The sequence below is a fragment of the Chelonoidis abingdonii genome, chromosome 9, assembly GCF_003597395.2.
Source record: "Chelonoidis abingdonii isolate Lonesome George chromosome 9, CheloAbing_2.0, whole genome shotgun sequence".
Taxonomy (NCBI): Eukaryota; Metazoa; Chordata; order Testudines; family Testudinidae; genus Chelonoidis; species Chelonoidis abingdonii.
Window position 1 is genome coordinate 22,673,607 of NC_133777.1, and position 22,681 is coordinate 22,696,287.

The 22,681-nt window shown below is 42.2% G+C and overlaps 1 protein-coding gene across 1 annotated transcript in view; it reads left to right on the forward strand.

Annotated features, from left to right (window-relative positions):
- The window catches only part of LOC116824393 (uncharacterized), a 179,900-nt gene that overhangs the window by 23,797 nt on the left and 133,422 nt on the right, over nucleotides 1-22,681 (forward strand). The window contains exons 9-11 of the mRNA XM_032779632.2: nucleotides 7,258-7,361; nucleotides 13,389-13,554; nucleotides 17,857-18,036. Of these exons, the coding sequence (XP_032635523.1) occupies nucleotides 7,258-7,361; nucleotides 13,389-13,554; nucleotides 17,857-18,036 (450 nt within the window). The remainder of the gene's footprint in view (nucleotides 1-7,257; nucleotides 7,362-13,388; nucleotides 13,555-17,856; nucleotides 18,037-22,681) is intronic.

Consider the following 22,681-nt stretch of genomic DNA (forward strand, 5'->3'; position numbering starts at 1 on the left):
TCCCCAGGAAGCTGAGGGTTTTTAAAATGCCATTATGAGAATGGATTGAATTTCAATGTGGATGGAGATTAGCTAATGGACCGTTAACAGAACAAGCGCAGAATTAAAAAAAAAAAAGTCAAAGAAAGGAGAGAAGCAACTGTCACTTTCAGAGACTCTTGCAGTGAGGCTCTGATGCAGGTTCTGCAGTGGCCTCCATTAACATTGTGGTACTGGATTGACAGCCCTTGAGAACGCAGCCCTCTGTTCACCAAACAGGTGCAGCATGGGCAGTGGCACAGCTAGCTCCCTCACACTGCCCTATTACTGATACCCCCAACCCCACCCCCCAGCTCTGACCTGGATGGGTGACCTCTAGGATCAAGAGGTTAGTTTGTTCTTCATCCCCATTCATTCTTTGGCCTCACTCCTAAAGTGTTCAGAAAAGTTGCTAATTAGTACCAGTTTAGGTGGTGTCTATGGTGTGGACACTTGTGGGCTCTGACTTGGACTCATGGCTTTTGACTCTAGGGAGCAAAGCTGAATCCTACCCTGGTAACTCAGGTATTGGAAGAGAAAAGGAGATAGGGAGACAGTATAGGTTGCTTTGCTTTTAGCAGCTATGACTGTTCCTTATCTCCTGGACTTGTCAGCACTTATTCTTAGTGCACAGTTGTCCTCAGTTATGAACTGAAAATGTCGCATACCCTGAATGCTTAGAAACCAGAAATGGAACAGGTCTCTTAGGTCACCTTGTTCCTCTCAATGCCAAGCCAGGACTGCACCCACTAAACATCTACTGCTGTTTTGTCCCGTCTAGTTTTAAATATCCCAAGTGATTTGACTTCTGCCACTTCCTGTGGGAAATTTTCCACACTTTAATGGAGCCCACTGTCAAGCAGTATTTGCAGACTACATTTGTATGGATCTAAATAATTCCTCTCCTTCCTTGGTGTTTACATGATCCACACGTTTATTGAAAGTTGTTATGCCTTCCCTTAGCTGTTACTTAGCAAAATGATTGCTTTTTAAATCTTTCATTGTAAGCCATCTCCTCCTCCCAGGCATCAGCCAGTTTTGTTGCTTTTCTGTGAACTCCTTGGAGTTTGTCAATATCTCCTGATAATGCCCAAACCTGAAATGACTACAATATTCCCGGTGTTTGTGCATTTCAGCTGTTTAAGAGGGAGACCTTTACCCCAGCTTTTACATATGCCACCTGAAATTGCATTAGCTGTTTTTTACTGCCCTACTGTGTTGTAAAGTTATGTTTCATTTGCTCTCTGTTCCCACTTCCAAGTCTCTTCCAGCATTAATGCTTCCTAAGTTTCTCCTTCCAATTGAACATTAATCTGCTTTTTTCCAAGTGGAATCACAGTTTGTTATTTTCAGGCACCTTTATATTATTCTGCTGTACTAATTGGGGTTCACAGCTCCTCTCAGCTGAATATCTTCAAATTTCATTGACGTGCTCTTTACTCCCTCTCTTAGACGTTTAATGAAAATACTAAATGAGCCTGAGCCTAACAGAGATCCCTTTGGCACCTTGCTAGGCAACTCCTTCAAGCTTTGGTGTAAATTATTAACCTGTATTTACTGTCCTGCTAGTTTTTAGTCTGAATTACATGTTTTTATCTCAGGCCATTCAAATTAATGTTATGAGTTGGGCTGGCTGAAATTTTTTTTGTCTAAACTGCATTTTGTCAGACTTTTTTTAAATAAATGAATTTTTTCATGAAAAAGTACCTATGTTTTGTGAAAACTATACACTTTTTTGGCTGAAAACTTTTGGTTTTAGATGAAAATTTTCAGTTTTTAAATAAAAAGTTAGAGTTTTCCACAAGAAAATAACCCAATTTTTCAACCATCACTAGTTGAGAACAAGTTTTCTGGAGACTTGCTAGCAATATCCAAATCCATGTATTGCTTTCCCTCATCCACCAAACCTGTTATTGCTCATGATTCCATTATCCTCTAGAAGTTTTACAAGTGGTTTTCCTATTTTACTCAGTTAGAAATTAGTCATATACATGTGTAAAGTGCCTCTCTTTATCTTAGGTACTTATATGGCTCCCATTACCATAGTGATGGGAGTACAATCTTTAGTGTATTTATCCTCACAACACCTCTGTGAGTTAGGGAAGTATTATTCTCCACATTTTACAGATGAGAAACAGAGGCAGAGGAGCCTAAATGACTTGCCAGAGGTTACACAGGAAGTCTGTGATAAAGCAGGGATTTAACTCCAGCTCCCCACAAGTCCTAGGTTAACACCCAAACCACTGGACCATTCTCCATCTCCACTGATACATCCATTGTGAATTAAGCGGTATTGCGAGTGTTATAAATCAGCACTGAACTTGGCCCAGAAAGACAAATATTCTTTCACTGCTTCATAACAGGGTGCAATGATCTTTTTTAACCTTGATGTTAGGTTGTGTTGAGATGGTATAGTCAGGTAAACTATAACCTTACTAAGAATCCTTCACTCTTCATTAAAAAATTACTTGTTTTTCCTCTTACACACCCCTTAAGAAATTTTGTAATTCTAGCAAAAACATAAACATTATTTCCTCCTCTTTGACAACATAAATATTAGCGTGTATTTGAAATTGGGAGGTAAGTAATAAACTATGAACTGAAGAGGTGTTTAGGTTTTTCCAGATAAAAGTATTTTTGTTGACATTAAATACAAGCACTTACTCTGTTTAAAGCTTAATACCTTACTTGCTGCCAACTACTAGAGCTTATAAAGTCACAGGGGAGGTTGTTTTGAGAATGTGTTCAGCCTGATTATTAGTATATGGGTTTTATGCAAGTATGGTTTCCTTTTATCTGATACTATTAGCATGCTGCTTCTGAATTACATATTTCCCTCTTCTCCTTACTTACTCTTGAAAATGAAGGTATGTTAGATGTCTTTCTTTAGTTAAACATGTGTTAGAAAAATATAACTTCCTTGAATTGAAGATAAGTGCTGAAATGAAGTGGAGTTGGTCTGCTGAGCATTATTACTGTTTGGGGCATTTTCCCCAATCTTCTGACATGCTTTCTTTAAACACCGGTCATCAGCAATTCTTTCTCATTTTGATTGGACGTTTTCATCCTTTTTCTTCTCTGTCAGACTTTTCCTTAGTTGTCACACATTTCCAGTTAGCTAAACCAAGGCCATAATAAGGTTAAGTATTTAAACATATGCTTAATTTTAAGCCTGTGTGTGCTCCCATACTCTGTTCATCAAAGAACTAATGCACTAATTCAGCAAGGTAATTCAGGGTGTGCAAATCCCAGTGAAGTCAATGGGATTTCAGCACCATCTTAAAACTGTTATGTACTTGCCAAGTAGGGGTGGGATTAAACACATGTTTAAGTGCTTTACTAAACTGGGGCCTATCTAGTACATGTAGTTAAAATGAAGCTAGTGAGATACTGATATTAAGGATAGAAGGAAAGTCACAACTCCTAGGTCTTAGGCTCTGATCCAAAGCTCACTGAAATCTGAGTTCAATGGGCTTTGGATCAGATCCTGTAGTTTTTGCATTAGTTTAGAATTGAAACTGGGTAAAAGTTTCAAAAGTGTCTCACAAACTTAGGAAACACAGTCTTATAGAAGGACAGTGGAGTTTAAGGCCAATTTGTGAACCCCTTACTCGCATCGGTCAGCAGTTACTCTCACAAGTGCTCCCATTGATTTCAGCAAGGCTACTCACGTGAGTAGCTACAGGGTTATTGCACTCTCGCCTATTGCTTGTACAGTAAACGTTTTGACCCAGATTTTTACCAATGCTTTGGAAGAAGTCTATTGAGTATACTTGTCTGGAGGTTGTGCCAGATCCAGGATATCAATGACTCTCCTAAGTTTATAATGTTAGTGTCTGGTGGTTTCATTTTTGAAGGTGCCTGTAAAGATAATGCTGGAATTATCTTTTTCTTTTCTTTTTTGGTGTATTTTATTTTGGTAAGATTAATGTGCTATTGCTGAGCAAAGTCCATTTAGAACAAAAACATAAAGAGTAATACACACACGAACCTGTGAAAGTATTCTAAAAAAAAATGTATATGGTAAGAGATTACTCCATCTTCTTACATAGTGCCAGCTCCTTTTTAATGAAAACCTCCTAGCAGGCTTTAATGAAGATCTAATTCTGGCACAGGATTATACCAAGTTCTCATTGCTCTTGGAAGCAGTTCTGGAGCTCTCATTTTCCACATAAATAGTTAGAAACCTGTAAATGATCGGGCTGTTTACTGAGGAGGCAGTTCTGCGTAGAAACCCACTTCAAGTGTATAGGATCAAAGGAAATTTCAGGACAGCTAGAAGTTAGGGAGCCAAATTAGGTCTGGCCCCTGTTCTTTGGAGCTGTGATCTGGGAGAATTAAACCTGCTCTCTATCTCTCTCCCGTATGTACATATGTGTGTGTGTGTATATAGATAGATGAATATAATGTGTGTGTGTGTGTTATATATATATAATATACATAAAACCCATAGTAATGTCTTTTGGTAAGAATAATATTTTTACTTTAGAGCCTTTCAAATCTGAAATGAATAATTTATATTAATCCAATTAAAGTGCAACATCAACTAAAGCTGGGACACCTTAAAATGTATGGTATGTTAAAAGAAACACACAAATCTCCAGGTGTAATAAAATATCTTCCTAATCCTACAGGAGATCAAAAATACTTGGAATAAATAGGGTTTATCAAAATCAGAAGTGTTATTTGGTAAGTAATTCCCTTCCCACCAGAGGACAGTCTGTATGTGGATAATAGGGAGTTTTAGATAATTGGGGTTTGGATAGATAAGACTCCCGTATAAAAATCAAAAGCACATTGTCTTTGTTGGGCATGCATAATTCTATTTACATTAAGTGAACTGTGTGCAATATGTGGAGAATACAGACTTATGTTGGTTTAATGTGATTTCTTGATGCACTGCTTTCATTACTTTCACAGTTGTGTAGTCTTTGAGGATTTGTTTTTGTAATTTCTAGCTTGGAGCATTTGTATGTGACAGTGGTACTGATATGAAAAAGGGGGACCAGCTCTGGTAACCAGATGAAAAGAAAAGCTACCACAGCTATTTGTTTTAGGGAAAAGACCTCCATTAAAGAAGGAGACAGTCAATCAATCAATCAATCACTTGTGAGTTTCCATAGTAAAACTCTACAGAAAACTTGAAAAAAATCAGAACAAGTGACTAGAACTGTACAGGAACCAGAATTTCCAATTTGCAGGAAATTTAATTTTTAGATGTTTTTCTAAACTAAATTTAATCAAAATTGAGATGTTCCCCTGGAAAGATTTGATCTGAAGACATGGTATTTTCTGATGGAAAAGTGTTCCATCAAAAAAAAAATTTGACCAGCTCTACAAGTGACCGTGAGAACTACAGAGAAACATTTGCTTTTCTGCAGATGTATCCATCTTAAAATATCACAGTTGAGTATTGGCCAAGATGAGCAGGTAGATTCCAAAATAAGTCTCATCAGGAGTAAGCATGGAATGAAGAGGACTCAAAAACATGGAGCTTTAACTATGACCATTCCTGGAAGGGATGACTATCTGCAAAAACTGGCCAACTGCAAAAGATCTGCTTGTTTAGTTAATCTTTCTAACATCAGGTTTTAGAGAATGAAGATTAGCACTAATGGTGCAGTATACATCCAAAGGGGTTTGGGAAGAGCAGCCCTTTACTCTTTATCAGTGCATCATGGACTTGCACCGTCTAGTACAGTCACTTTGCTCTTCAGTGCCTTCTTAGAACTGGAACACCTGATTTAGTTCCAAATCAGCGTTAATTTCCTCCAGCTACCTGTACATTGATGTGGCAATGAACTAAATACTAAAAGAGGCACTGTTCAATTTAGGCCCAAATTTTAATGTTTTTAAATAAATTCTCTCAGCTTTGTGTACGTTACTTCACAGAGGGGAGAGGTAACTCATTAATAAATCACTGCGATAAATGATGTTTTGGTTAAGTGCTAGGTATCATATAATATTATACGTTGTTATTGTGGTGTTTGCCTAGGAACCCCAATCATGCAGCAGCACCCCACTGTGCAGGGAGCTGTGTGCAAGGTGTAGGTGCTGTGTCTAAGAGCTCAGTATAGCTCGAAAGCTTGTCTCTCTCACAAAAAAATTTGTTCAATAAAGGATATTACCTCACCCATCTTGTCTCTCTAATATCCTCGGAACAAAACGTCTATAAGAACACTGCAAACAAGTGCCATTCAAATGCAGAACAAAAAGATGGTCCCTGCTCCAAATTATACCCAGTCATGCTGTCATTGATTTGTATTGCGGTAGTGCCTTAAGGCCTCTAACTAAGTTTGGGATCCCATTGTGGTAGGGCAAAAGTAGGCAAACTATGGTCCACGGGCTATATCCAGCCCAAGGGACCCTTCTGCCCGGCCCTTGAGCTCCTGGCCAGGGAGGCTAGCCTCCGACCCCTCCCCTGCAGCCTCAGCTCGCTGTGCCACTAGTGCTCTGGACGGTGGGGCTGTGAGCTCCTGCCTGGCAGTGGGGTGGTGTGGCTGGCTCTGGCTGGGTGGCACGGCTGCCAATCCTGGTGCTCTGAGCAGCATGGTAAGGGGGATGGGGAGCAAGGGGATTGGAGAAGGAGTAGGGAGTCCTGGGGGGCAGTCAGGGGACAGGGAGCAGAGGGTGGTTGGATTGGGGGGGAGGTTCTGGGGGGGAGTCAGGGGTGGGAACAACGGGGGTTTGATAGGTATGGGAGGTCTTGGTGGGCCTGTCAGGGGCAGGGTGTGGATAGGGTTGGGGAATCAGGACAGGGAATCAGAGGTGGTTGGAGTAGGGGTGAAGTCCTGGGTGTGTGAGTTGAAGGGCAGGGGGGTCTCGGGAGGGGTCATCAGTAAAGAGCAGGGGGTTTGGGGGCTCTGAGTGGGCAGTCAGGGGGCGGGATGTGGGAGGGGAGAGATAGGGGGTGGGGGCCAGGCTGTTTGGGGAGGCACAGCCTTCCCTACCTGGTCCTCCATACAGTTTCGGAACCCTGATGTGGTCTTGGGCCAAAAAGTTTGCCTGTCCCTGTGGTAGGGACTGTGCAGACAGTTAGAGACAGTCTCTTTCCTGAAGAGATTACAATCTAAATAGAAAAGACAGACCAAAGGAGAGGCAGAAACACAGAACAGGGGTGGCCAAAGATTACACTGCAGGCTCAGTGGTTGAGCTAAGTCCTACTCTAGTACCCTATCCATTGAATCATGCTTCCTCTATAACTTTTATATAACCTGTAATGTCCTCTTCTATTTCTAGACTGCAGACCTCTTCATAACTCTGGTGTTTGAGCTTCGAAGTCTCTCTGCTGATGCTTTAATAGGCCTTTGGCGTAGATCTTCGTTTAAATGCAGGGACAACTGGTAAGACCCCTTTAACAGTGATCAGCTGTTTTCTTTTATAGTAAAGAAATGTATTTCCTTTACCTTTATTTTGATCAGATCTGACGCCAAAATAGTTGTGTTAAGTTCTGCTCTGCTCTACAGTGGGTGTCTCATTTTAGTGACAGAAAGAAGATGCTCCCCTTCAAGCATGTAACTTGATAACTTTCCAAGGTATGTATCAGAGTGTCTTCAAGCAAGTCCAAGACCCGCTTCCTACAAAGCCAGGTGATTTCTGTGACAGAATATAGCGATAGGTGCACAAGAAGACTTGCATAGTTCTCCAAAAGAAAGGAATCTGCTGGCCCATGTTTGAAATAAGCTTCTTAAACCCCCAGTGGCAAAGCCCTGCCTTGGGTTCAAAGTTATGTGTTTTGAGATGTGCTTTTAGACAGGATCAACGGTCTTGTAGTTAAGATGCTGGACTGGGATTCAGGTGATCTGGATTCTGTGACCAGCTTTTCTACAGACTCCCTGGACTCCTTGGTCAAGTCTCTTGATCAATCTGGGCCTCAGTTCTCCATCTGTAAAACAGGGATAACAATGCTTCCTTTCTCCCATTCTTTGTGACTTGTCTGTTTAGACTGTAAGTGCTTTGGGGCAGGGAAGGTCTCTTACAATGTGTTTTTTGGAGTGACCTCAACGATGGGGCCCCCATCTCTTTGGGGCCTTTAGATGCTGTTGTAATATAAATGATAACCATGGTAGTGTCTCCTATGAGTGGAACACTACACAGGCCCTGCTTATATTTTGCCACCTAGCAGGTCTGATTCTCTTCTCTTCCAAGGCCAGAAGGGACCATTGTGATAATCTAAACTGATCTGTTTAACACAGGTCATAGAACTTCCTAGAGCAGATCTTTTATAAAAACATTCAATCTTGATTTTAAAATGGTCAGTGATAGAGAATCCACCACAGCCTGGGTAAATTGTTCAGTGGTCAATTACTCTCATTGTTAAAAATGTATGCCTTATTTCCAGTCTGAATTTGTCTAGTTTCATCTTCCAGCCACTGGATCGTGTTTGATCTTTATCTGCTAGATTGCAGAATCCACTCTTAAATATTTATTTCCTAGGTGGGTACTTATAGACTAATCAAATCATCCCTTAGCCTTCTCTTTGTTAAGCTAGATAGACTGAACTCCTTGAGTTCATCACTAAGGCATGTTTTCTAATCCTTTATTCATTCTCATGGTTCTTCTCTTCACATATTAACATCCTTCTTGAAGCGTGGACACCAGAACTGGACACGGTATTTCAGCAGCATTTTGCACCAGTGTCAAATAATCTCTCTACTCCTACTCAAGATTCCCTTGTTATGCATCCCAGGATCACGTTAGCCCTTTTAGTCACAGCATCACACTGGAGTCTTACATTCAGCTGATTATCCACCTCAATGTGCAAATCTTCTTCAGAATCACTGCTTCCCTCCAAGGATTTCCACACAGGTTTTAGTGCCAGCAGGCAGTGCACCTGATTGTGCCTAAAGTGTGAACAACTTTGGCCTATGTGAATGGGCTGATTCCTTACCCCATCTTCAACAGTCTACATTGATCCTGATTTAGGACCCTGTTGCCCCTGAGAAGGGGGAGCACATAAACACATGGCCCCAGGACCAGACCAGGGACAAACTGATGGGTCATAATCCGGTTTCTGGTTCTCCTCTTGCTCAGAGGAAGGGGTGGGCAAAGGAGGGGAAGAACATTATCTGGACCATCTCCCATCCTGTAAGTGTGGCTTCCATTCTTTGTTCCTAGATGAATACATTTACACTTAGCTGTATTAAAACACATATTGTTTGCTTGCACCCAGGTTACCAAGTGATCCAGTTCACTCTGAATCAGTGACCTCTGACCTCTTTATTATTTACCACTCCCCCAATTTTTGTGTCATCTGCAAACTTGATCAGTATTAAACTGATGTAACTCCGCTGCCTCTAATAGTCTCGATTCTGACTTACACCAGTGGAGGTTAAAAAAGATTCTGGCCCACAGAGTCAAAGTCAGCACAGCTGTATGAATGTAAACGAAGGCAATAATTTGGCCCAGAGGTCTATAGAGAATGGGTTATACAAATGAATTAAATACACTAAATGAGTCCATTGAAAACAGTACAAATAGGATTGGAAGAGGGAACACATAGAAGAGGATTTCTGTTTCAAGGGTGTTTTATGTGTATATTCTACAATTCCCAATTTTCTATGTTTTGGTATTTAATGCCAGTGCTGATAATAAAAGTAGCCACTGTTAATGGTATCAGCGTGAAGTCTTTTCTTCTAGAAACACCCTGTCAGTGCTGGTCATTGATCCAGCACAATGTCCAGTGTTACCTTCTCTGTCTACTTCCTCGTGAAGAGAATTTTCCAGCCATTCCAGGAACAAAACCAACAGGAAGCTCAGGTCATGCTTCCACCATCTGATGTAAATCAAGATTTATTTTGTTAGGCACCTGCCATAATGGAAAAATATGGAAAATCCCGGTAGAGAAAATCCCACTGGGAACATTATGAACTTTCCAATGTGGAATGAATTAAAAGTGGCAGCTGCTCCTGATGTGCTTCATTGGAGAAACAAATCTTGATTAATGTTCACCAAAGATTATGCGTTCAATTTGTTTTACATTCATCTACAGTCTTTTTCCAGATTAACAGTGTCAATTGTGCAGGAAACATGATTGGAGGAGTGGAGGATGGGCTATTTCTGTGTGTGTATGAGGATTTCCCTAGGCACTGGGAGTCCAGCTATTTTTGTTCAGTTCTCTGTGTGTGTTGTGCTTCTGAAACATTGGCTCAGTCTTGACATTTTTGTATGACCAAACAAACCATTTTTGTTTCAATTTTTATGTGTCTTGTCCAGCTATGCCTCCTCAGTTAGTATAAATCAAACAATCTGGAAGTTATTCATACATGTTGGTTGGAATCAGGGCAAGGAGAATCCTACCTTGGTGAAATCAGGAATACCTGGACATTGTCAAATTATTATTGTTGTGGGCACATTAAAAGGTTCTGAAGTTTGGTCTAGTTCAAGGTAAGTACAAAACAGATGCTTAACCCAATATGATCAAACCTTTTGAGGCTGCAAAATTGGTCTGGAGGAGACCTTATAAAAAGATTTTCTTATGAGGTTTCTGCCATTTCATCCTTTCAGTCCTATCAGAAATACCAGGAGAATAGCAGAGGAAGGTGAAAAAGAAAAGTAATTTTAAAAGTGAACAGAACTTTTGGATTCTTTTTTGCAAAAGTTTTGGTCTGTTCTTAACTGATCCAAACCAGTTTTCCTAACACTAAAATTATATCCTTCCTAATGGAATGTTCTTTCACCAACAATGCTGACTGCATGCACGGATGGTCAAAAATCCCTTTCTAGCCTTTCCAGAGCTGACTAAAAAACCCCCCTCAACTAATGTCCACAAAAATGTGGTTGAAAATGCTTTCCCAGTTTTGATCGAAGAAACTTTTAGATGGAAATTATTTCCTTGATATAATCTAGAGTTGGGCCTCACTCAGAACATTTAGATCAAGATCCAAACATCTCTGATATTGGGGCTGGTTCATATCTCAGGGTTTGGATCTTTGATAAGGCTTAAAGAACAGGAGTACTTGTGGCACCTTAGAGACTAACACATGTATTTCAGCATGAGCTTTCGTGAGCTACAGCTCACTCCTTCGGATGCATAGAATGGAACACACAGACAGGAGATATTTATATATACAGAGAACATGAAAGGGTGGAAGTATGCATACCAACAGGAAGAGTCTAATCAATTGAGATGAGCTATCATCTCAGGAGAAAAAAAACCTTTGAAGTGATAATTGAGATGACCCATAGAAGGTGTGAGGAGAACTTAACATAGGGAAATAGATTTAATTAGTGTAATGCACCCAGACCATTCCCAATCTTTTTTAATGCCTGAGTTAATTGTACTAATTTGCATATTAATTCAAGTTCAGGTCAGCTCTCTCTTTGGAGTCTGTTTTAAAGTTTTTGCTACAAAATGCCACCTTTCAAGTCTGTCCACTGAGTGGTAGATAGGTTAAGTGTTCTCGCACTGGTTTGAATTTAATGAGCCGATGCGCGATTTGTGTCTTGCTCTGGTTTGGCCAATGGTACATGGAGAGGGCAATTGCTGGCACTGAGATATATATCACGGTTGGTAGATGGTGCACGGTAGACGAGCCCCTTATGGCGTGGTTGTGTATTAGCGTCCTCTATCCATTGTGTCACTTGAATGATTATGTGAGACCAGAGCTGGCATCGGGTTTTGTTGCAGATAGGTTCCCTGGCTAGTGTTTATGTTGTATGGTGTGTGGTTGCTGGGTGAGTATTGCTTCAGGTTGGGAGGCTGTCACTATAGCGAGGATTGGGCCTGTCTCCCAGCCTGTGAGAGTGAGGATAGGTTGTAGATTCTTTGATGATCAACTGGAGAGGTTAGTTGGGGGCTGTAGTAAGGGCTATGGGCGTCTGTTATTCTTGGGTTGCCTGTCCGTAGTAGGTGATTTCTGGTACTCTACGGCTGCTGTCAAATCACAAAGTTCAGCACCTAGCTTGTCCTCACACTAATTGAATCTATTTCCCTATGTTAAGTTCTCCTCATGCCTTCTATGGGTCATCTTAATTATCACTTCAAAAGGTTTTTTTTCTCCTGATGATAGCTCATCTCAATTGATTAGACTCTTCCTGTTGGTATGCATACTTCCACCTTTTCATGTTCTCTGTATATATAAATATCTCCTGTCTGTGTGTTCCATTCTGTGCATCCGAAGAAGTGAGCTGTAGCTCACGAAAGTTCATGCTGAAGTAAATTTGTTAGTCTCTAAGGTGCCACAAGTACTCCCATTCTTTTTGCGGATACAGACTAATACGGCTGCTACTCTGAAACCTGACAAGGCTTAGTTAGTCCTACACTATTGTGGTCAATTAGTTTGTCCCTCAACTTCAGTAAGAGTGGGGTCAGGCCTATAATCTTGTTTTTCTTCCTCCTTTCAACAATGTGGGCTTTCCTAGCAAATACAAGTAAATATATTAAGAACTGCAAGCATAGAAACAGGCATTTAATGTGCTTTCAGGCCCAAATATTATCTAGAGCTGCTCTGGATTTATAATAATGGTTCATGCTTCACTTGACACAAACATGAAAAATTGGCATTAACTGTACATTAGTTATAATAAAAACCCTAAATTACTTAATTTCTCTCATGCTGACAAATAGCTACATTATTCTTCAGAGAAAAATCACAACTGCAGGTCGTCATCTTCCCATAGTAGTCTAAGGCTTTATCTACATGGGAAAGTCTTACCAATTATACCAGTATAGCTACACCAGTATAGCTTTCTGTGTGGACATTCTTCTTCTGCTATATAAATGCTTTTTTTCAGTTTTCCCAAGTGACATAATTCTGAACTGCAGATTTAAATGACTAAGATTTGACATTTCAGTCTTTAGGTGACCAATTTGAGACATCTTAGAGCAGGGGTTCTCAAACTGGGGGTCAGGACCCCTCAGGAGGTCATGAGGTTATTATGTGGGCGGTCGCGAGCTGTCAGCCTCCACCCCAAACCCCGCTCTGCCTCCAGCATTTATAATGGCGTTAAATATATAAAAAAGTATTTTCAACTTATTGGGCGGTCGCACTCAGAGGCTTGCTATGTGAAAGGGGTCACCAGTACAAAAGTTTGAGAACCAGTGTCTTAGAAGGATCTATTTTTGAGAGAGGGACGCTGAGTCTTTTCTTGAAAATCAAGTCCTTTGAGGAGACACAAAAACTTGGGATGCCCAGATTCACTAGTCGCATTTGAAAATCTTGGCCTAAGAGGTCCAGTGCTGCACCCATTGAAATACATGCCAAACCTCCCAATGACTTTTGTAGGGTCAGGATATGCCCCTTAGTTTTTTAGTGGTCTTTTACTTCCATTGAAGCAACCTCAGTCTCAGGAAGACAGAAGGCAAATATTCTTTGACTCTTAGGTACTTCAGTTCATGTAGGTTTTGACGTTTTTCTCTTGTGTTTCAGGCAGCCACTAGTAGATGCTCTCCCATCATGTGCTACAGAGGCCTGTGTTGTCCTGATGAAAGAAATTATCGTTGCAAAAGAAGTGGAGGATGACAAAATGGAATCTTTCCTTTGGTCGTTGTCATTCGTTCCTGAGCCCACCACAGGCATGATCGACTCTCTTGCTGTAAGCACACCGGTTTTTCATTTTATCATTAAAACCAACTGGTTCCTAGTCTTGGCATTTAGACTATTAGTCTCACTCACACTCAGATTTATATGACACTCTGCTTCTGGAGTGATTTTAGTGATGTGTTCTGGGAGTGGACCGAAACTACCAGCTCATTTCATGTAAGACTCCAACAGAGGGTACAAACAGCCTTTAGTTACTGGGGTTTAATTTAAACCGCCAACGTAGAGATAGAAGGGAAGAGACTCAAATGGCCTCTCAAGGGTGCTTTCTGAAGGTCAAGGTAGAGGTTCAAAGGCAGGACAGTGTGAGGAAGCTGATACTATTGCAGATTCTGCTGTCCCTGTTTTTTGGATAGAGGTTTTCATTCTCCAGTGCTGTCAATTCAGCAACTTTTCAGGAGTATTATAATTAACACCCGCAGACATTCCAGGCCTACAGCTGCTTTTCAGATTTTGACTTCTTGTTAGTTAATTATATGTGCTGAGTATTCACATTTTCATAGTGTGGTTTTCCCCTAAGGTAACATGTAATACAGTCCCTATGTGGATTATGATGTACACTGTGCATTTCAGCTTAGAATGGCATTCATCATCTTTCATATATCATTTTCCAAGATTTGGAGGAAAGGATATAGGGAATTATACATACACTCTAAAGGGCTCTACTGGTCTATGGTTTTTACATTTGCACAGTGCCCTCTTCTTTGGGCTTCACTTTCTGCAGGACACTATTATGGAAACTACTGTAAATGGGCTATTTTTAGTGACGGGAGGACCTCAAAAGATTTGGTTCAGTTTTTGTGCTTCTCTGAAGAAGTAACCAAATTTCTTGGGTATGCAAAATTGAGCTCAGGATTGAGCTAAAAACTGAGCAAACTGGCAATGTGTTTGCAAGATTCCAAGTACTTCCTACATCTGGGCAGACTGGAATGAGCAACCTGTCTTGTAATATTTCTACTCTGGGATCATGAATAGAGGTGGGTGGGTGTTTGTAAAAAGGAGAGAGAGCTATTGCAGCATACTGGGCAATTCTCACTTAGTTTCCTCTGCCTCAGCAGCATTACTTGTGATTTATTTTTTTTAGTGATTGGAAAACAAGGTAATAATAAGACTGATGGATAAAATAAATAGTAGACCAAATTCTGACCAAGGTACAAAATGTCCCAAACTTATCTGTGGAAAAAATGGCCATTCTTCCACAGCCCCTGCAGTGAACGGGGGACTAGGCATAGGAAGGGAAGCAATGGGACATGTTATACCCTTAGCCATTTCTTGCCCGTTGACATTTTTTCCTGACTCATTTAGTCAGGACACAAAAGTCCCATGGGACTTACTCCAGTTTTCAGCTATAATGAATCCCAAATACTCTGGTGGAGAAAGCAACATCAAGGCCAGATGGAGCATGTGGAGGCAGACAGGAAAAACTTGCACAGATCCTTCTGTCCACAGCCAACATCAGACCAAATTGTAGAAATTATAGGTTGTTCCTCGTTGGGGTACCCTGGAAACTGGCTCCGTGTGTGTGTGTTGTATCTCATAGCCATTGAAGGGAGGAAGGAGGGAAATTCTATTTCTTGCCTTTAATGGTGTGAGGAAACCTAATGGTTCAGGAGGCAACGGCCCTGACTTACAGCAGAATCTTCTTGCTGGGTTTATGCAGGGGGATTGTGACTTTCTGACTTATCTGTGCCCAGTGAGTGAGAACTTGGACCTGGTACATTCTTCCTGAGGTTGTCCTGTTCCGTTTCAGGTGGGGATAGCTTAATGGCTACTTCTGTAGCTTACTGTGTTTGAAAACCTGCAATCAGTTTGAGGGAAAGTCAGCAATTGCAAATTATTTTTAAACAGAGTAAAATAACTGCATGGGGCTATTTGGCTTGGCAACAAAGGGCCCACTGATTGGTCATACTCCTGAAGAATCCTTCTTACAACTTGCTGTTCCCCATCAAACAATTACAGGCCAGGATAATAAAGCAATGGCTGCCAGAACTTTGAAGGCTTTCCAGAATTCCTTTTTGAGATAATGCATATCCAGCTCATTTAGTCTTCTGGGTCATCACTTAAATTATGGGATTTTCAACAGAACCATGTTTACTTCATGGTGTATGGAAATATGGGGTTTGACTACAGCTTTATGGGACAAATTGAAACATAGTTTTGCCTTGGACCCACTTAGCTTCCAGCGCTCCTGTTCTCCAAAATGCCTGTAGTTGAGAAATGTTTACAATTCATGGCAAGTTTGTCTAGTGGGAAAGAATCTGCTAATGATTATGGAATGCAAACAGTTCAGAGTAGGTTCCCATGTATACAGATGGGCTCTGTTCCTGAAAACATGTGTGTCTCTTTACTTATGCAAGTGCTCACATTTAAATTTATTGTATGGTATGTTAAAATATTGACTGATGTGCATAAAATGAACAGCTCTGATAGATGCACAGAAATTCATTACACACTGACCTCATAAGGAGATGAGGCTGAACTTGTTTGTGTCGTTAGCACGCTAGGACTATAACTTTCTGTGCAAAGTCTCCCTCCCTCCCTCCCTCAGCTATAGTTTTTTTCTGTCTTTTGCTTCCTCTGATCCTTCTCCCCCCTCGTCTCCCTCCAGATGCTTTTCCTGTTCCATTTCTTCTTCCTCTGTCCACCCTCTCCAGCTGCTCTGTTTCTCCTTTCCTCCCAGGAGTCTTACAGCTGCTCTCAGTCTGCCGGTTGGATCTGGGTTTGCAATCTTGCTACTTTTAACTTTCTATTTAGAAAGCTAAATTGGGAGAGGTTTGAAAAGTTCTTGGCTGATCTCTTATTACATAAAGAGCAATCAGAAACTGCTTGATTGCCAGGGAGTGCAACAGAGACCTGCTACTAGAGGGCACTTTTTAAAATCGTCTGTGCTGACTGCAAATGCCAGTTGTTTTCTAGCAGAAAAACAACAGACCATTCTGTCAGGCATTAACCTATATGTATTCACATCTAGGGGCCCTGTTACGGTTTTGTATATACAAACAGCAAACATTTATTTATCATATTTATTTATAACAATTGCTTTTACAAGAAAGAACAAAAGTAGGGTCTACCAAGAGCGCTCATGGTGTCTCTCTCTCCTATAGAGCTGTTTGCATCTAAAAAACAAACAGCAGCTGCCAAAGTGGCAGGAAGAGAAAATTTCAATGCTGGGAGGCGGTGCTGTAAAAAGAAAACAAGTCACAACAGATGCAAACTGTGAATAACCATAGGCGTAATCATGCAATTGTTTTGGCCTAAACCAGTCTTGGTCCCATTGAATTCAATAGAATTACTACAGTAGTGGTTTGCAGGATTAAGCCCTGTAAGATATATGGGTCACACTTTATATTTAGGTTCCTTCTATAAAAGGCTAATAAATGATTTATAGGTGTTGTAAGCATATTACAGACATAATTAGCATGTGCTTATATAACCATCTGTAATACACAAACGTGTTTTAGATTATTTGTTTGTTTATTATTTGTATTATTGTAGCACCTAGTCCTAGACCAGAACCCCCATTGGGGTAGGTGCTGCTGGTTACAAACAACCTGTTGGACACAATAACAAACTAATAAATGGTTAATAAATTGTTACAGTCATTTATTGTCTTTTATAAGCTATTTATCAGTGGACCCTTAATATAAAATGTGACTCATTATGAAATACTGCACTATTGCTACATCTCAATAAAATTGTAGGTGATAATGTTATAGCCAATCTAAATTAGGTTCTCACTGCACTGGTATCCTTAATTTAAAGCACTCCCCTGTTGAGAGTGCTGGACAATGGCCACTTGTATTAATCTCCTCCATGCACTGTATAGCACCTTTGCATCAAAAGCTTCTATTTGCTACAGCTTAATCTTGACTTGGAGAGCCCGTCGCTATGGGGACAAGCAGTATATTTTGCAACATAAACAATGTGAGTGTTCTAAGCACTGGGAGTGTCTTGGAATGCATTTCACTTTATAGAAGGGCCTGGAGCCCTCTCAAGGATCATACTAATTCAGGCTTCACTTAAACATATGAGAGTGGTAGATTTTTCTCCATATTAACTGGAGTTTTCCTCTGAGTCTCCCCAGCATGTTTTTTATTAAAACCTTTCAAAGACACAATAGTCAGTATTTGAAAGTGGGCAGTATTTTCTGTGGCTTCATAAGAGTGTATAAGGATGAATTAATTAATGCTTGTAAATCTCTGTGAAGATGTACATGCCATCAGAGTGCTCGGGGTATTATAATAAATAGGAGGCCTAGAGTTTTTAAGCAGCCTGTCATTCTTGTCTTGATTTACAGCCTTTGCTGCAGTCACCAGGAGCAAGTCAGAGTGTCTTCCTAGGATTAACTGCTTTGGTGCATCACTTTTGTTCAGTGAACAGCACCTGTGACCTTCTGCCTGCAGTACAGATGGTGACAAGTATTCTGGAAGGATACTTGGGAGGAAACTGCACCTTGCAAGAATCAGGACTCAGCCAGGTAACAGTCATTTAGACAAGAGTGAAGTAACCCTGAAGACAAGTTTCAAACAGCCATTCCTCCCTTTAGACACAATCAAAATAAGAACCTGTATGATGAAAATGACATGCAATGGAGTCTGGAGTGAAAATATGGATACCTTTGAATCTACAAGCAAATGTTCTTTTACTCATTTTAGCTATATTCTTTGGTAGTACATATGGCCAAAAGAGGCTTGTTGGACAGAAAAGAGTTGCTTTCATGGATATTTTGGGGTATTCAGATAACAAAACCTTTTAGAAAATTGTCTAAAAGGCACAAGTGTGTTGGATCTTTTTTAATCCTTTCTACAGATTTTAAAATTTTATTTGTAACATATTATTTGAAAAGCTGTTGGATATAAAATGACAAACCTTTTAAAAACTACAGATAAGATGAGAAATAATTTACCTGTCCCTTCTTTTGATTGGCTTCATGCAGTTAGTGGTAGCTGTGACATCATAGGATGATGCACTATGGGGAGTCACAGCATGACTGGAGTTGACTGGCATGATGTTGAAGGACCTGCCAAGGAAAGGGGAAATGATATTGTGTTAGTTGATCGTGTGTGATTTCTCTGTTGGACTGGAAGCAATTCAGCCCATATTTCTGGATTCTTCATTTTAACTGCACTTCACCTTTAAAGAAATATCTTCCTTCCGTTTCACCATCCTCCTAAGCCGTTGGCTCCTTCTTTCTCACTCTTAGAGACCACAGTGACAATGCACCAGATAGTTAATAAGTGTAGCAGGACTCCCAACTGCTATGCTAGCCGAGGTATTTTGCGCCTTCCAGAATTTAAGGTCCCAATGTACAAAGCACACTTGGTTTTATTTATTTTTTTCTTATCATCTGAGCAATCTGTCACTCTCAGTTTTGTTACAGCAGTTATTTAAACACCAGGTTTTATTTTATGGAACTTTCAATTGAGCTTTTAAGATAAAATTTTCATTCCTGAACTTTTTTGACTGCTGCTGTGGGCAATAGAATTGTAGATGGCAGATGGAAAGACAGGCAGGAAAAATCTGTTCTATGAGGTTATAGAGTCTATTTTCCTAGGGAGGCGCAGAATTGCTCCCTACTGTGTATCTTCTAGTGCTGTGCTTAGTCTGGTTTTAAATAACTCGGACAATAGAGCTTCCACCATTTCCCTTGGGGGACTATTCCACAGTCTAATAGCTCTCACCATTAGGAACTATTTCCTGAGAGTAAGAGTCCTCTTAATCTCTTCAACATGCATTTCTGACTAAAGCTGGGTTTCTTTTAAAAGGCCATTCAAATAACAGATGGGTTTTTTCCTTAATGTTACATGCAAGAGCTTGTCATGAAAATAATAATTTACATTTACAGTCCTGAAGCATCTCAAAGAACTGTAGAGAATCTGGCGAAGACGTTCAAACACAAAGCAAGGCACCTTAAATAAAAGTGGCTTGATTTTTGACACCCACTGAAATCCAGTCACCTCGGGGGGGCAGGCCAGGCACCAGCTGAGCAATAACATGGTGGGTGCGGGGAAGAGATATTTTTGGCTTAGGACAGTTCTACTAAAATGGCCATGTCATCTTTAATATCCATGCACGATCGAAAGAATCTCATGTCTCAAGCCTCATTATAAGCATCCTACATTAAATAGGACCTGAGTCTCCTTTAGCTCACACAGTTACAGCAGTTTAGCTAAGAAAAACGCAAGGTGGGTCAGCCTATGAGGAACTGAACTTATGGGTATAGGGAGTGTAGGGATACAGACTGCTATTGAAAAGTCGTCATTTTCCAACAGTTACTATGTCCATTCGTTTGTGAAATTCCTCTGGTTTCCTCTATACTTAGTATAGGAAATGACTGTGGTAACATTGTGGTAAATAACTTAATCAACCATGGGATTCAGAACCCCAAACCTTTACCACTAAGCGTTTTACTCTGTAGCATTTTGATCTATAGATAATTAAACTGAGACATAGCTTTCATATATTTGAAAATCGTCACCCTCCCCCACTTGTCCTATTGTCTGTGCCTTCACATTGAAATTAATATGCACTGTATCTTTTGGATTCTTTTGCAGCGTCACAGTTCCAAACTAAATTTCATTTAAAAAGTGTTATATTGTTTATAGAAGAGCAAACTATGGGTATGTACGGTCTTGTCTACACAAGGAAGGGTTTGCCAATTGACCTATAGTGGCAAACCCTTTAAGGGCATGGCTACACTTGCAAGGTAGAGTGCATTAAAGCAGCCTTGTGAGCTCTAACTCACGATGCAGCCACACTGGCAAGGCACATAGAGCGCCCGGACTCCGTGGCTAGAGTGCTCCTGGTAATCCACCTCGGCGAGTGGAATAACATTTGATGCGCCTCCACTGGAGTGCCGCAGAGCCAGTGTGGACACCCTGGTTTGTTAATGGGCTCTGATCGGCCTCCAGAAGTATCCCACAATACCTGTTCTAGCCACTCTGGTCATCACTTTAAACTCTACTGCCCTGCCCTCAGGTGACCAACCGTCAGACTTGCCCTTTAAATTCTCTGGGAATTTAGAAAATCCCCTTCCTGTTTGCTCAGCAAGGTGTAGAGTGCTCTCAGTGAATCTTTCCAGGTGACTATGTCTATCCCCAGTATGGAGCAATGGCGAGGTGCTGGACCTCATCAGTGTTTCGGGGGAGGAAGCTGTCCAGTTCCAGCTGCATTCCAGCCATAAGAATTACGATATCTTTGGGCAGATATCAAGGGACTTGATGGAAAGGGACCGTGACCAGGACGCACTGCAGTGCAGGGTTAAAGTGAAGGAGCTGCGGAATGCCTACCACAAAGCCTGTGAGGTAAACTGCCGCTCTGGTGCTGCTCTCGAGACCTGCCGTTTCTACAAAGAGCTGGACGTGATACTTGGGGGCGACCCCACCTCCACTCTGAATACCACTGTAGGGGTCCGGTGTAGGGGCTCGGACCTTTCAGGCGTGGCTGGGAGCCAGGCCGCGTCGCTACATGAGGTGGATGAGCTGTCGACCTAGCCTGGTGAGGCAGGAAACAGTCAGGAGCTCAAGCCCTCCGGCAGGGCTGAGCAAACAAGTCTATAAGCCCAGGCCCTTGGTGCAGGGCGTGGCAGCAAGCAGTTCAAGGCTCAGCTCCTTCAGCAAGGGGCTGAGCAAACAAGGAGTTTATAAAGCCCAGGCCCTGGGTCAGGGCGGGGCACCAGGCAGTTCAAGGCTCAGCTCCTTCAGCAAGGGGGCTGAGCAGCAGTTCCACAAGGAAGTCTCTAAAGCCCCAAGCCCTGGTTCAGGGCGGGGCAATAAACAGGCACAGGGCTCAGACTCTCAGGCAGGGGCTGAGCAGCAGTTCAAACAGTAAGTCTATAAAGAGGGCCTCCTCAGGCCAGGGAGAGGGGGAGTCTGCCACCCTTGGAAGGGTGGCAGGGGGAACGCAGGCCCTCCCACTTCACTGTGTCCCAGCCTGGAGCCCTAGCAGCAGCAAAGACTCGCTGCTGTCAGTGGGGATCCTGGCCACAACACACTGACACTGGTTCAGGGGCTCTGGAGCCAAACCAGGGTCGGCTACCCCTGGGCCACTTCCGACCTACCCCTCTCTGGGTACCTGTATCTCGCCGGCTTCTTCCGGTGGGTCCTAGACCATGGGTTCCTCAGGATACCGGGCACAGGGAAGCTCAGGCAGCTCCCCAGGATACCAGGCAGGGGGCAGGCTCAGCCAGTCCTCCTCAGGATACTGGGCACGAGGAAGCTCAGGCAGCTCCTCAGGATACCGGGTGCCGGGAAGCTCAGGCCGGGCGGGAGCTCGGCCACCCACATCTGGTCTCTTCAGCGTCTGGCCACCAATTGAGCGCTGGGGCCGGGCCTTTATACTTCCTGTCCCTCCCCTTGACTTCCGGGGGGCGGGAACAGGCGGCAATGGCCCCGCCCACTTTGGCGTCTGTTCCGGCTCGGCCCTTTCAGGCGCGGCTGGAAGCCAGGCCGCCTCACTACAACCACCATGGACACTTCAGAGCCCAGTTCAACAAGGCAGGAGGAGGAGGAGGAAAGCGGGAGTGAGGGTGCTGAGGAGGAGCAAAACACCTTGGCATCCCTAGATGCGTGCAGCCAGGAGCAGTTCTCAAGCCAGGAGGAAGGTAGCCAGTCGTGGCGGCTGGTGCTTGGTGAAGGACAAATACCAGAAGAGGTGCACGGAAAGTGGCTTTTATTTTGGGAAGGAAGTTATTCGGTGCAGGCTCTTAGGATGAGGAGGGTTAGGGCTTCATTAGATGCAGAATAGGGCATTGATGTGCTCTCTCACATTGTGGTATCGGCCTCAGTGATCTCTTCAAAGGTCTCATCCAGAACTTGGGCAATGCACTTGCGCAGGTTTCTTGGGAGATCCTCTGTGGTCCTTATCCCAGTCAGGCTAACATGTCCGTGCCACTGTGACATGAGGGAAGGGGGAACCATTGCTACGCACAGGCAAGCTGCATATGAGCCAGGGTGGAAGCCACATTGTAGTAGAAGATCCTCCCTTGCTTCCCAGGTCACCCTTAGCAACGAGATATCTTCCAGGATAAATTCCTGTGGAAAATGTGGGGACAGTGTTCAGTATAGGGGCCCCCTGCAGCTGTTGGCTCTCCCCAAGGCACAGAAACCCAGAGAACAGTATGG